The sequence below is a fragment of the Trichinella spiralis genome (assembly GCF_000181795.1).
Source record: "Trichinella spiralis strain ISS 195 chromosome Unknown Scfld6, whole genome shotgun sequence".
NCBI classification, from domain to species: domain Eukaryota; kingdom Metazoa; phylum Nematoda; class Enoplea; order Trichinellida; family Trichinellidae; genus Trichinella; species Trichinella spiralis.
The window spans coordinates 3,857,709-3,869,835 of NW_003526945.1; the positions used below are offsets into that span (position 1 = coordinate 3,857,709).

Here is a 12,127-nt window from a genome sequence, read left to right on the forward strand (position 1 = left end):
TCCAAACTGAAGTGGGAAAAAATCTTGCAGTTGGAAAAAATTTTTCCAACATTATAACGAAGAAATTTTCACTTCGAAATGTATTAACAATGGTGAGTTGATGGGAAAATTCAATTTCAATCTGCCGTCAACAATAATAGCAGAATAACCATTGTGAACGTAAACAAACTTTAATACACGCGCAGCGAGCACTCTATAATTGCAATTTTTCAATTTTCCATCAAAAAATATTTTTCTAAATAAATTAATTCAATAAAATCGCACGGAAAAGCTCGTATTAAAGTGAAAAAAAAGAAATAAACAAAATCATATTAAAATTATACCTGCATTACTTTATGTATACGATAGTATTGAACAATGAAAGTAGGTCGTCTTTTTGAACGTCAGAAGGACAAAGAGCGTTTTTAAATGCGATTTTGTTAACAACCACGCATTTATAGTGGCTTGTAGCAGATAGAAAACCTTACACTGTTGACATCTTTACATTTAAAACAGTGTGAAAAACGACGTGCAAATATGAAGAAAATTTGCACTGGCAGTGGTAATGGAATGAAATTCTCGATTAAATTTTCATTGTTCTTAGCTGCGATGATCGGTGAACATGTGCATTATTTCCCAATAGTGTATTTGAAAATTGATACAATTTGTCCAAGCGGTATTGGCGAATGAAAATTCTCGAAATCTAGTTTTGACAACGATCAGCGAGTGTAATTTGAAAAGGATAAATTTTTCAAGAACATTTTGGCTGAAAAAACACCAAAATTGTAATTGCACTTTGAACTGAAAATTATTGACGCGCAGGTTGGCGCAAGAGTTTTGCACTGTAATTGACGACCTAGCCAATCAGCGTCGAGGATCGATTCACCGATCATTCTGGCCTATATAAACGCTGCACGGCGGCAAACGGCCATTTTACAAACATGCGTGCGCACCGTGCGCGTGTGGTGTAGAAGAGATGCTACCCGTGCTGCGGTTTTTCTTATTTTGACCGCTTGCGCGCCGCTTTTAAAATCCAATAAATCGCGCAGTGATTAAATTGGCAAACGACTAGCTAAAGATACATACATATATATATATATATATACATATACACGTATATATATATACACGCATAGATACACACACACGCATGCATGTACACATACACACATACACATACCGATTTATATTTATATATATATATATATACACATACATACGTATAATATATATATGTATGTATGCATGTATGTATATATATACGTATACATATACATATAGATATACATATATATACATATATATAGAACTGTGTTTTTGAAACACGGAGATTCTGTTCAAGCAAATGCAAGCGTTGCCGGTGGAGCGTTTAAAGGTTCGCCTGTTAAGCTGCTTGGACAGAGAGAAGAAGGTACATTGAAATTTGACCTGTCGTTATTTGTACTTTGAATTAACGTCGAACGGTCCATTGGATACGGTTGATCTTAGAGAGCAGCAAAATAATACTGTTGTTTTTTTTCTCATTTCAGGTGAACAATGTTGCCAAAGCCTGCGAAGCGATGGACGCTATTGAAAGCGTGGTAATGACGAAAGAATCGCTGGAAGTAAGTTGTCGATGATGGTTCCACGTATTAAAAAACTGCTGAGGTTAAAATAATAATAATAATAATAATTAAATAAATAAAAATATGTTGGCTATGCATCTGCGTGTTGTATATATATTTTGTTCAACTTGACAAGCTTGGGTTTTTTTTCGAAGAGAGAAAATAAAATAAAACAATTAAAAAAAGAGTAAAAAATGTTTTTGCAACTCAACGTACGCCGAGATGATGATGATGATAGTGCGAGATGTTTGAAAAAGAGATGGAAAAATTGCCAACACCAGCGGCGTGGAACAACGAGGATGGTGACGCTAGAGAAAGAAGAAGAAGAAAACAAAGAAAATGATTAATAAATAAATAAATAAATAAAGATAGAAAAAAGAAACGGAAAATTTGTTGTGCATGTGATGTGATCAATTGCTTACAGTTGGATGGACAGTGCTCGACATCGGAGAGACCATTGGACGGCGTGATGTTTGAATTATGAATTTTGATTTTATTATTTATATTTGTTTTTTTTGCTCTCTCTTTCCTCTCTTCTCTTCTTTTCTCTTCTCTTTTTCCCTTCTCTGCTTGCTCTGCAACTGCAACTCTTCTTCAAAAACTGAATTCAGCCGACCAAGCTGCTGCTACTGCTGCTCTGCTGCTGCGGCTGCTGCTGCTCGTCGGCGCTTCTGCTGTTCGCCGTTGCTTTTGCTGCTTGCGCTGTTTGTCGGCGCTCGCAAACGCGCGCGCGCCTGCGCCTACGCCGCGGCCTCGTTCGCCGTTTGCGCCTGCGCTCATTTTTCTCTCTTCTTCTTCTTGTTGTTGTTGCTGTTATTATTGTCGTTCGTTCGTTCGCTCGTTCGCTATTTATTCGCTAAATAGCAGAGCTGGCCGCCGGCGTTTCCATGGCAACGCGCGCCGTAGCGCTCGACCTACTTAACGTTCATCGCGCGCATTCCATTCTCTCTCTTTCTCTCTACTATTTTTTCTCTTTTCTTTCCTTGTTTTTTGATCGATCCAACAACTCAAGCTCAACTTCCCCCTTCTGATCTACAGTAATCCAACAACTATTACTAATTAGCTTTTAATCTATTTATTCAGTTGTTTAGTGGAATTTTTTTTTCTTCAGTTTAAAATTTATTGAAATTTTCTTGTCTCGTTGTTGTTAGTGTGTAAAATTTGGTTTTTTTTCCAGTCGTCACGACTCGGCTTGCTGATAAACGAAGTACGACGGAGCAATCAGCTTCTTCACCCGGATTTGGCGAAAAGGTGTCGATTGTTGATCAAAAAATGGCGAAAATTGATCTCAACCACCCCCACCCCCACCCCAACTACTACCACGCAGCCGGCGATTACCGACAACGGCGTCGACACCGCTGGGGTCGCTCCAGTAGCCGCCGACGATCGCGCCATCCGTATCCGCATTAAGCTTGGAAGTTCGGTCAACGAGGCGACCATACTTGGCGGCCAGGAGAAGAAGCAGCAGCAGCAGCTCGACAATTGCGGCATCGAGCAGGCCGAAAATCGACGCAAACGGAAACACGCCTCCCAAAACGCACCTAACAGCAGCAAGATGAACGGTATCAGCAAAACCCACCTCAGTGCCATCGGCGGAAACGGCGGCAGTTCTGGAGAAACATTCAGCCTCGCGTCGACCGTATCCAAACCGTGCAAACCACCACGGTCATCATCCTCCTGCTCTCGACCGGTGCCGTTGCCTTCGGCACCGGCTTCTCAGCCGCGGCATCCGCCACCACCCCAACCGCCGCTACCACCACCATCGGCTCCAACATCTCCGCCACCGCCCCCGCCGCCTCCTCCGCCACAGTCGTCTCCACCGCCGTTGCCACCTTCGCCACCACCACCAACACCTCCACCACCACCACCACCATCAACTTCGCCATCGTTAACTACCACGTCGTCGAGACCGCCGAAATTGAAAACTACGGCCCAATTGGTGGCAGATTTGACCAAATGTTACCCGGAAGAATTGCTGGTGAATATCAACACCAGTATCGGCGTCGATTCGACCAACGCCCTCCAACAGGCCACCGCCAGCAACAGCGGCGATGATGCACCATCGCCGGCGTTGTTGTTCTCTGCTGTCGAACACCAGCAGCCGAGTGGAGGAGGAGAAGTGAACAAATTGGAATTGTTGGAAAAATATCTAGCCGAAGATGCTGATCAACAGCAACAAAACCAGGACCACGTTGTGGCGGGCTCGTCCAGCGGCGCTTGCACGTCCTCGTCCAGTGTCGATTCGGATACGTCGAGCCGCAGTTCGACACCGTCCAGGGGCAAAATTGTTCGCGCCAGCGACGACGACGACGATGATGCACCACCACGTCCTGGTCCGGGTACGGTTTCCAGTCCAAGTGACGGCGGCGGGAAGCCCGGGTTGGTCGACGATGGTCGGCGTCCGATCCGCCGCCTACCGCCGGTCGACCGCAGCATGTTGGACCGGCTCGACGAAATCCCCTCGCCCGCCAAGTCCCGGGTCTCTTCGTTGAAATACTTGGACGACTATTCGAACGAACCGCCCGAACGGACCAGAGCTCTGGCACCGTTTGAACAGTCGTTGCGGATGCTGCCCTCGGAGATGCGCCAGCTCCACTCCAGGGTGCTTGTCAAGACCACGGACGGTCGTCAAGTGCTGGCGTTACCCTATGTGGACATTGGCCTGCCGGACTTTCTCGAATACGACAACTCGCCGGCCACGGCCGAACAGCTCATCTCCTGGGAAGCGATACGTTGGTGAAACTTTTTAAACAAAGCCACGAAAAACAACAAAAGCAGTTGTTTGTTTTTCTCAACAAATTTCCCTTTTTGAGCTTTTGTTAATCTCTTTTAATTCATTTATTTATTTATTTATTTATTTATTCGTGTATTTTGTTCCGTGTTTTATTATTATTTTTTTGCTTTGCTCCCAAGCATCTAATATCTGTGCGTGTATGTGTGGTTTTTTTCTTTTTGTGTTTTTTAAAAGAATATATGAAAAATTTTATTTATACTTTATTTATTTCTTTTTTTCACTTTTTTTGATGTGCCTCTATTTCAGCTGCGCATTTTTTTATTTTGATGACAAGTCGAACGAATGAAATGCACGTACAATTGAGCAACACTACTGTATGACAACGGTAACACTGGATAGAAAAATATGTTCATAATTGTTGCCCAAAAAATGTGATCAGTTTCTTTTTGTTGATGAAAATTATTTTTTTTATTGTCGCACGCCGGTCGTGTTTGGAGAGAAAATAATTTTTCTCTTCATTATATTTTGAATTTTTGAACCTGAAGAAGAAACGCGGGTTTTTTTGAATTCTCGTTGTTGCCTGAGCATCTTTAATTTTTTTTTTCCTCCTCGTGCGTTTGTTCACTTTATGAAAAAAAACCGAACCAGTCGGACTATTCATTCACATAACCAATCGTGATAATTGATGATAAACACAAAAAAAAACAACGCTGGTCTTACATTTATTTATTTTCATCAGCACGTGGTTGTTGTCAGTTTTTGTCATTCAAATTTTCTAACACGCGCATATTCACAATACCAAACTGAAAAACCTCACCACGGTGGTGTGGCTGGGCGAAATAAAAATTTGAATAAAAAGCAGAAGATACGATGTTTGAAAAAAAAGAACTTTGAATTATTTCACCGTACTGTAGTTTTTTTGTCTGTCTACTACTATTCTTTCTTGTTCGAGTGATAAATAAATTTTCCATTTGCTAGCTGACATAGCGTTTCGTACAAAAGCAACACAGGCCAAAATAAATAGCACACATCAAATTAGAAAATTCAGAACGCAAAATCAGTTCTTATCCTATTTTTATCCAGTGCAATTGATGAAAAAGCTTGGAGAGATTCGGTTGTTGTTGTTGTTGTTTTCATCTTTCACAAATAGTATGTCGATAAATAATAATTGAACTTGCTTTTTTTTTCCTCAACAAACCTCTCCGACCAAATGAATTGCGTTCGGCATCGAAGAGCTGTTCGCTTTGCTCAGAATATTGTTCTGTTTGTTTGAAAAAGAAAAAAAAAATAAATAAATGTATTTTTCTGATTCATTTTGTTTTTACCGTATGATGATGGAGCATTTGAAGAACTGTAGGAAAAGATGGTCTTTCAAAACGGTCGAATGTCCAGCATTTGTGGCACAAATTTTGCAAAATTGTTTGCCCACGCAGAGCGTCCAAATTGGCCATTTTGCCAGAACAAACCGACCAAATCAACTCTTCGCTGGTCAAATCTTCGTACGGGAATGTGGACGTGAAAATTTCGTACACAAGCGTACTGTAGAAAAGGTAAACAAAAAATGTAATCGAATGAAGGCATTGGTTCTGTTGTGAAGTAATGTTTCGTTTTACCCGAAGGCGTAGACGTCGGATTGTTCAGTTTGAACGCTGTGCAGAACAACCGTCGGCGGCTGAACGTGCAAACCGCGCAACAACTCCGGACTCAAATATGTCAAATTGCCCCGGCGTGTGCAGCCCTTGTTACACCGGTCATATTTGGACGGGGCGACGCCGTAGTCGAGCATGCTAATTTTCACCTTACTTTCGAGCATGACATTTTTCGAAGACAACGTCTTCAACGTCACTCCTCTGGCGTGCAAATAGCTCATCCCCTGGAAAAGTTTTGTTCGCATATGAAAGCGGATATTTTACAAGCTCGGTGGTTGAAGCACAAACCTGCGCAATTTGACCGGCAATGTTCAACTTTTGCTGCTCAGAAAATGGACGCACATTTTCCACATGCAGCGCTTGATAAAGCGAGATGCCTTTGTTCAAGCAGGTGACAATTGCCAGGTGAGGTGGTTCGATGCTCACGGCCATGAACAGGGCGATGTTCTCGTGGCGGATCTTGTTCAAAGCGTGCACGTCGTCCAAGAACGTTGCCAAATTGGAACCGTCTCGTTGCAACGGAAACACGTTTATCATCACCGGTCCATGCCATTCACCTCTTCAAAGCATGTGGGATCAATTTGAAAATTGAAATTTAACAACAACAATAATAATAATACTTGAAAACCGTAATAGATTGACTGTGTAAAATGCACTGTTCAAATTTCAAATCTTCAAACGGGATCGTCCACTCGTTCAAATCGGATGTGTGATTTGCCAAAGAACTGAAATTTAAATTGTTCAACAAACAAAAAAAACGCTTTCATTTTTTTCATTCAGTTTTTGTCATTTTTTACCTTCGCATTATTTTTTGACTACGATTGCGCAGAACAGCTTCAAATAAAAGAATTTCTTTCTTTTCATTTTCTAAAATAACAAAAAAATTTGCATATATATGTTATTTTGTATTATTAATTTTAACTAATTTTTTTTGAAAATAAGCAAAACAACAATAACTTAAACATCTTTCATATACTGTAATATTAAGTGTGTCAAGTTTAAAAAAATGAACATGTTCTATTGATAATGCGAAGTAGAAGAAGCTGAGAAGAAAATTAAAGCCAACAAAGAATAAAGAAAGAAAATTCAGGTAAGCTAGCTAGCATTTGTTCTCAAGTGGGAGAGAGATGGATGTTTTGTGATTTGCAAGCCATCTGCGCATGTATTATTTACCGACCGCCGGTTGCCGCGGTCTTCACTGTTGCAGTAGGTGGCTTTACGTCCTGCTGTTGCGAGGGTAGACTCATTCTGGGCAGTGTTGACCCGCGTTCCACAAGTGATACAATTACAAGCTAACATGTGCGACAGAAGGCGGCGGCGATGCTCGACCTTGTTATTCAGCACTGTTAATCAACATTTCTTGGATAATCGTATATTTTCAAAAGGATCATTTGTCCAACTTGTAACATTCACATCTGGCGTTTTCAGTTTGCACTGTCAGTTGTCAATTGGTCACAAATTTTCAACCAACAGTGATGTCGATGTTGTTCAAGCAAATACAACATGCACATTTTCCACTTTCAAGCGTCAAGTGTGGTTTTTGTAATCGATCTACCATATCTGGCCCATCGTTGTTACAGTACTACTTTTCGAATTAAGAGAGGCAGGGGCAGGGGAAAGAAGCACTGATAATCGTTTCATCGCTTCTTTTAAGCTTATTCATTATTAATAAACTGCAAAAAAACACTTACCTTTGCTGTTGATGTGCAAATGGGACGACGGTGACCGAGCAGAAGAAAGCTTTGCGTCATTTTCGGCTTTGTGTCGACCATTTGATTGATGTTGATAGTTAGCCTGGATTAAATTGTTGTCGTGGAGTCGTTTCATCTTTTTCAATTGTTCAGTAAACAAAAGTTGATTGAAAACAGTTGGTTGGGATTTGTCGTCCCCTTCTTTGTTGAAATGCGGACCACTTGTCAAATTCTGGGTTGTGCAACTGCTCAGAGATGGTCGCTGAGATTGTGCAAAACCGAAGCCGTCACCGGATAAATTGTTGGCCGGCACTGTCGGACCCGGACGGGATTGATTCAGGGCGTTGCCGGAACACGAATCCAGGCTGCGTTCATTATCCGCCACTTGGAGCTTTTTTGATCGACATTTTTGCATATCTTCTGGCGAAAATAAATCATCTTTCTGCTTCCACTGTTTGCTGCTGTCGAACAGACGTGCAAAAAAGTCCGCGCCTGCATGTCAAATATTCAACAACTTGAACAATGCACAAACAACACACACACACACACAGAGACAGACAAAATGCATTACTTTCCGGGGGTAGACGGGACAGTGAGCACATTTTCGATTTCAACCGGGGCTCTTTGTTTTCATCAATAACAATAGCGCATCGTTTATGACACCGGAAATGACAATTTCTGCACGAAAAGCCGGCACCGATCACAAGCTTGTTGCAAGAATTGCACGTTTTCGGAAAACTGAAGAATTTCTTTATAAATCTGCAAAAAAATAATTTTAAAAACTAAATGATTAGCGGAATGAACCATTTGAATAACCTGCAATTGATGACAAACGGATAGCCGCTGTTGTATCCTGAAGTTGGAGTACTGGCCAATGATTCGTCACTAGAGTTCCACTTTTCACAACTCTCTGAATCTGGTGGTTCATCTGTATCAAATATTACATTTATTTGTTAATAATTTGCAATTATCTCTTCAAATTCAAAATGAATAATATTTTCACTTGTGCGGACAATGGCATGTGAAATGACTGAAACTTTTAAAACAAACAAAACTAATAATATTATTAATAAATAGAATAATTATACCAATATTAAAATACTTTTTTTTCCAATTAACGTACTCTTTTTATTATTTCAATAGTAAAAGGGCAATTTAACATTTAATAATAATTGGTAGTTTTTCTTTGCTTAAGATAAATTTTTTCAACTCAATGTTGTATTGCTTTATGTAAATGTAAAAATAAGTTCCATGTATAGTTGAATGGTTTGTATATAGTGTTGTTGTTGTTGTTTTTGTTTTTGTGTTTGTTCAATTTTTTTAATTTTAAAGATATATTTAAATATTATTAAATTTAAATAGTTGTATACTTACAATTGACCACGGCGACCACACCTCGTTTTGGATTACTGCACAAAAGAATCACCATAGTTGATTGAAGAGAGGTAAAGAGCTGAAGTTAGCGAACGACTGACTTGGTGGAAAAATTTTGTCAAGTGTGAGTTTTAAGCTGCTATGGGTTGATTGACAGTTTGCAGCAGGCAGATGGCGAAAGTGTAGTCAAGCATCTGCAACAGACAGAGTGAGAGAGGCAGAGAAGCAGAACGAGAAAAATGGAAGCGACATAAATCCTGCAAATTGTAAGCTGACAACTGAACGCAATTCCGAATTGAAAGGAAAATTGGAAAAATATGAAAAACTTAGAGATTAATCAGACACTGGTGTTGTCTGGGTCGATGCAGTGAGAGCAAAGTGGCTAATAATTTTGCCATTTCATTGTGCAACGGTGTCGTCATGTTGTTGTATACGCGCTGGGGGGAAAAAGTCGAGACGACGGGCCTGTCTGACCCGACCGCCGTGTGGTGTTGGTTCGCTTCTGCATTAGCATTTCGTCGTCGTCGTCCTCTGGACGGCTTCTTAACGTCGACTGCATTGTTCTAGCCGGCGGGTCGCGGCCTTATTGCCTCATCTTGCAGCTGCTCAACAGTGCTTTTTCTCTGTCCCTTTCGCGCAACGATAAACAACTGTTCCACAGCTGTTGCCTGTCTGGATTCGAAAGCATTGACTTTTCGAAGGAGACGCACCCTTCAACAATCGACACCACACTGTCCCTCTCTCCATCTTATTCATTTATTATTACATTCAGAATAATATGTTTTTTTTTGAATTTGTTCTTCATCACACTTGACCAATTGTTCATAAATTGTTGCAAATTGCAATATTATGCAGTATGAAAAATCAACTACAATTATATTATTCTTATTCTTTAATCAATAGGGAATTTTTTATCTTTTTCTTAAAATATCAACTATACAAACAAACCAATAATGATCATAATAATACTAATTGTTTATTTGGTTTTTATAAATAAGCAACTTTTAAAAAATTGCACAAAATTCTAACAACCATTGTTATCTGCAGGGGTGGAGTTCAGTTGAAAATGAAAAAAAGCAAAACTCATCGCTCTTCAATTGTGCGCATATTGTCATTTCAAATTGAAACAAAATCGGCATTGTTGAATTTTGAAAATTATAATTTTTTTCGTTCCGGTTGATTTCAGTTTCTATTATGATTCAGAGATTGTTGGAAAATTAGGGGGGGGGGGGGAAATACCCCTCATCGTCGAAGATTCTCTCTCATTCGAACATCCATCTCACTTCCTACAAGACTGGCTTGTTTCAACGCCTGTTTGTGATGCATTGAAAATTTGTCCAACTCTCCTCCGGCAGCAATGTTTCAACGATATTAACCCATTTTCCCCCGTCGTCATTATTTCGTCTTTATTGTATATTTTATGGTGGAATAAAATGAAAATTATCGTCTCAAAATTTAAATTATTCATCTATGCATTCCAGATTTTTTCCACCCTCCCCCCTGCCTCTTTTGTTCTCGAGGTGAAATGTTCAAATTTGTCCGTAAGCGGTGTTGTTCTCAAAGTTCAAAGTAGTTTCAGTGCAAAAATCGAAAATTCAGACCAAAAAGTTCCACACCCTCTTGCATCAGATTTGCATAAGAATAAATAATGAAAAGAAAAAAATATATATGTAATCCTTTCAACTCGCGATCGTATCCGGTGAAGAATGCAAGCTTCACAACATTGGACTAATTTGACAATAAGCTTGAATGACAGAGGGATAATCCGGAGTGAAAAGTACTTACTTTTTGCAAATTGCAATAGTTGAAACGTGGAATGCTGCTAATTTGACGGGGAAAATTAGGCTTGGTTGAAAATTTGTATTTGTTTTTATTTTCAAAACCGTACACTGCACTGAAGCGAACTGGGGAAAAATTGGAGAGGGGGAGGGGGAGATCCTCGTGACTTTTTTTGGACATATACTGTCCGGCCTGTGACCTCAGGTCGGCGTATGTATAAATGTGCATTGTTTCATTTATGCGAAACCTCTGGAGTGTGGAAAGCAGCTGGCGCGCGGCTCCTATACTTGTAGCAAGTGGTCGACGATTCAGGTGTCGTTCGGAGCTTGTCTTCTATAGAAAAACACGACAAATGCAAAAGTAGCGAGTTAATAGGAGAAACGTCAGCTGGACATCTGCCGCAGGAATCCATAAGCTCGGGTCAAAAGGTCGTTATTTCAGTTTTTGAACCACCGCGGCAGCTTGTGGATATCTCCTCAGGCTGCGTTTCATCACTTGCCAATTCAAGCTAATCTATTAACATCCCCAATTTGGGCAAGGTGTTCAACGCCGGACAACGATGAAAATTAACATTTCTATTTTCCAGTTCAAAAGCGGTACTTGAAAAGTCTTCGCTTGACATTCTTCACTTTCACTAATTGAAAGTTCAAATTTCCCAATGCAATAAAAGCGATCGTTTAATTGCATATTTTCAACTTTATTATTATGCTGAGAATTTTGCTTTGTTATTTTGTTTTTTCTTTTGTCAAACTGTTGTATTCGACGTTGAACTGAAATTCTCATATTCGTGAAAAGTCAACTTTCAAAATTTATACATCTATATATCAAAAATTAATAATACCTTTTTTTTAAAAATTTAATTTTTGTCTTCAATTACAAATTTACTTTGTACCATATTATAATATGGAAGCTTTGCATTGTTTACGTTGAAAATGTTTCTGCTGTCGTTCTACTTTTTCAAAGCATTCAATGCGTAATTTAATAGGTATTTTTTTTGAAATTTATTATTTGAAATAAGAAATCTTTATCAAATAATTTCATATTTACATTTCAACATATTGTGCATTTTTGATGAAATTGAATTTGAATCATTTTTCATGGGGTAAAAGTTGTTCATTTCCAAAAAGAAAACACATGCTGCAGCTGAAATGAAGCAGATATTATTTGATAAAAATTAATGAAACATTTTTGAAAAAGAAAGTAAAATATGACAAAGAAATTCAAAGCCATAAAAATGAAACAAAACCAATCACTTCTTTTGTCACACAAAGGCTTTTAGCAACGAAGTTGTCAACAGTGCGTGAAAAGAAATTATTA

The 12,127-nt window shown here is 39.5% G+C and overlaps 2 protein-coding genes across 2 annotated transcripts; one reads left to right on the top strand and one right to left on the bottom strand.

The window, feature by feature from the left end:
- The first annotated feature begins 1,324 nt into the window (after window positions 1-1,324).
- On the top strand, window positions 1,325-4,323 carry Tsp_08670 (putative mediator of RNA polymerase II transcription subunit 26). The gene is made up of 4 exons (XM_003373895.1): window positions 1,325-1,390; window positions 1,509-1,583; window positions 2,761-3,145; window positions 3,530-4,323. Exons 1-4 carry the CDS (start codon window positions 1,325-1,327, stop codon window positions 4,321-4,323), a joined length of 1,320 nt encoding a protein of 439 aa, XP_003373943.1.
- A 1,038-nt stretch (window positions 4,324-5,361) lies between these two features.
- Tsp_08671 (kinase suppressor of Ras 2) lies at window positions 5,362-9,086 on the bottom strand. Its single transcript, XM_003373896.1, has 11 exons — window positions 9,032-9,086; window positions 8,474-8,585; window positions 8,205-8,416; window positions 7,658-8,149; window positions 7,144-7,309; window positions 6,587-6,691; window positions 6,255-6,525; window positions 5,931-6,190; window positions 5,643-5,856; window positions 5,516-5,578; window positions 5,362-5,454 (listed from the first exon to the last, which is right to left on the bottom strand). The coding sequence occupies exons 1-11, from the start codon at window positions 9,084-9,086 to the stop codon at window positions 5,362-5,364; spliced, it is 2,043 nt and encodes a 680-aa protein (XP_003373944.1).
- Window positions 9,087-12,127: the final 3,041 nt, after the last annotated feature.

Coding starts and splice junctions, on each gene's coding strand:
- Tsp_08671 (XM_003373896.1), bottom strand. CDS start 9,086: ATGGTGATTCTTTTGTGCAGTAATCCAAAACGAGGTGTGGTCGCCGTG. Junction 6,692..7,143: donor GAAGACCGCGGCAACCGGCG/GTCGGTAAATAA, acceptor TTTAAATTTCAG/TTCTTTGGCAAATCACACAT. Junction 5,579..5,642: donor AAATGCTCCATCATCATACG/GTAAAAACAAAA, acceptor TCAAACAAACAG/AACAATATTCTGAGCAAAGC.
- Tsp_08670 (XM_003373895.1), top strand. CDS start 1,325: ATGCAAGCGTTGCCGGTGGAGCGTTTAAAGGTTCGCCTGTTAAGCTGC. Junction 1,391..1,508: donor GCTTGGACAGAGAGAAGAAG/GTACATTGAAAT, acceptor TTCTCATTTCAG/GTGAACAATGTTGCCAAAGC. Junction 3,146..3,529: donor TAACAGCAGCAAGATGAACG/GTATCAGCAAAA, acceptor AATTGGTGGCAG/ATTTGACCAAATGTTACCCG.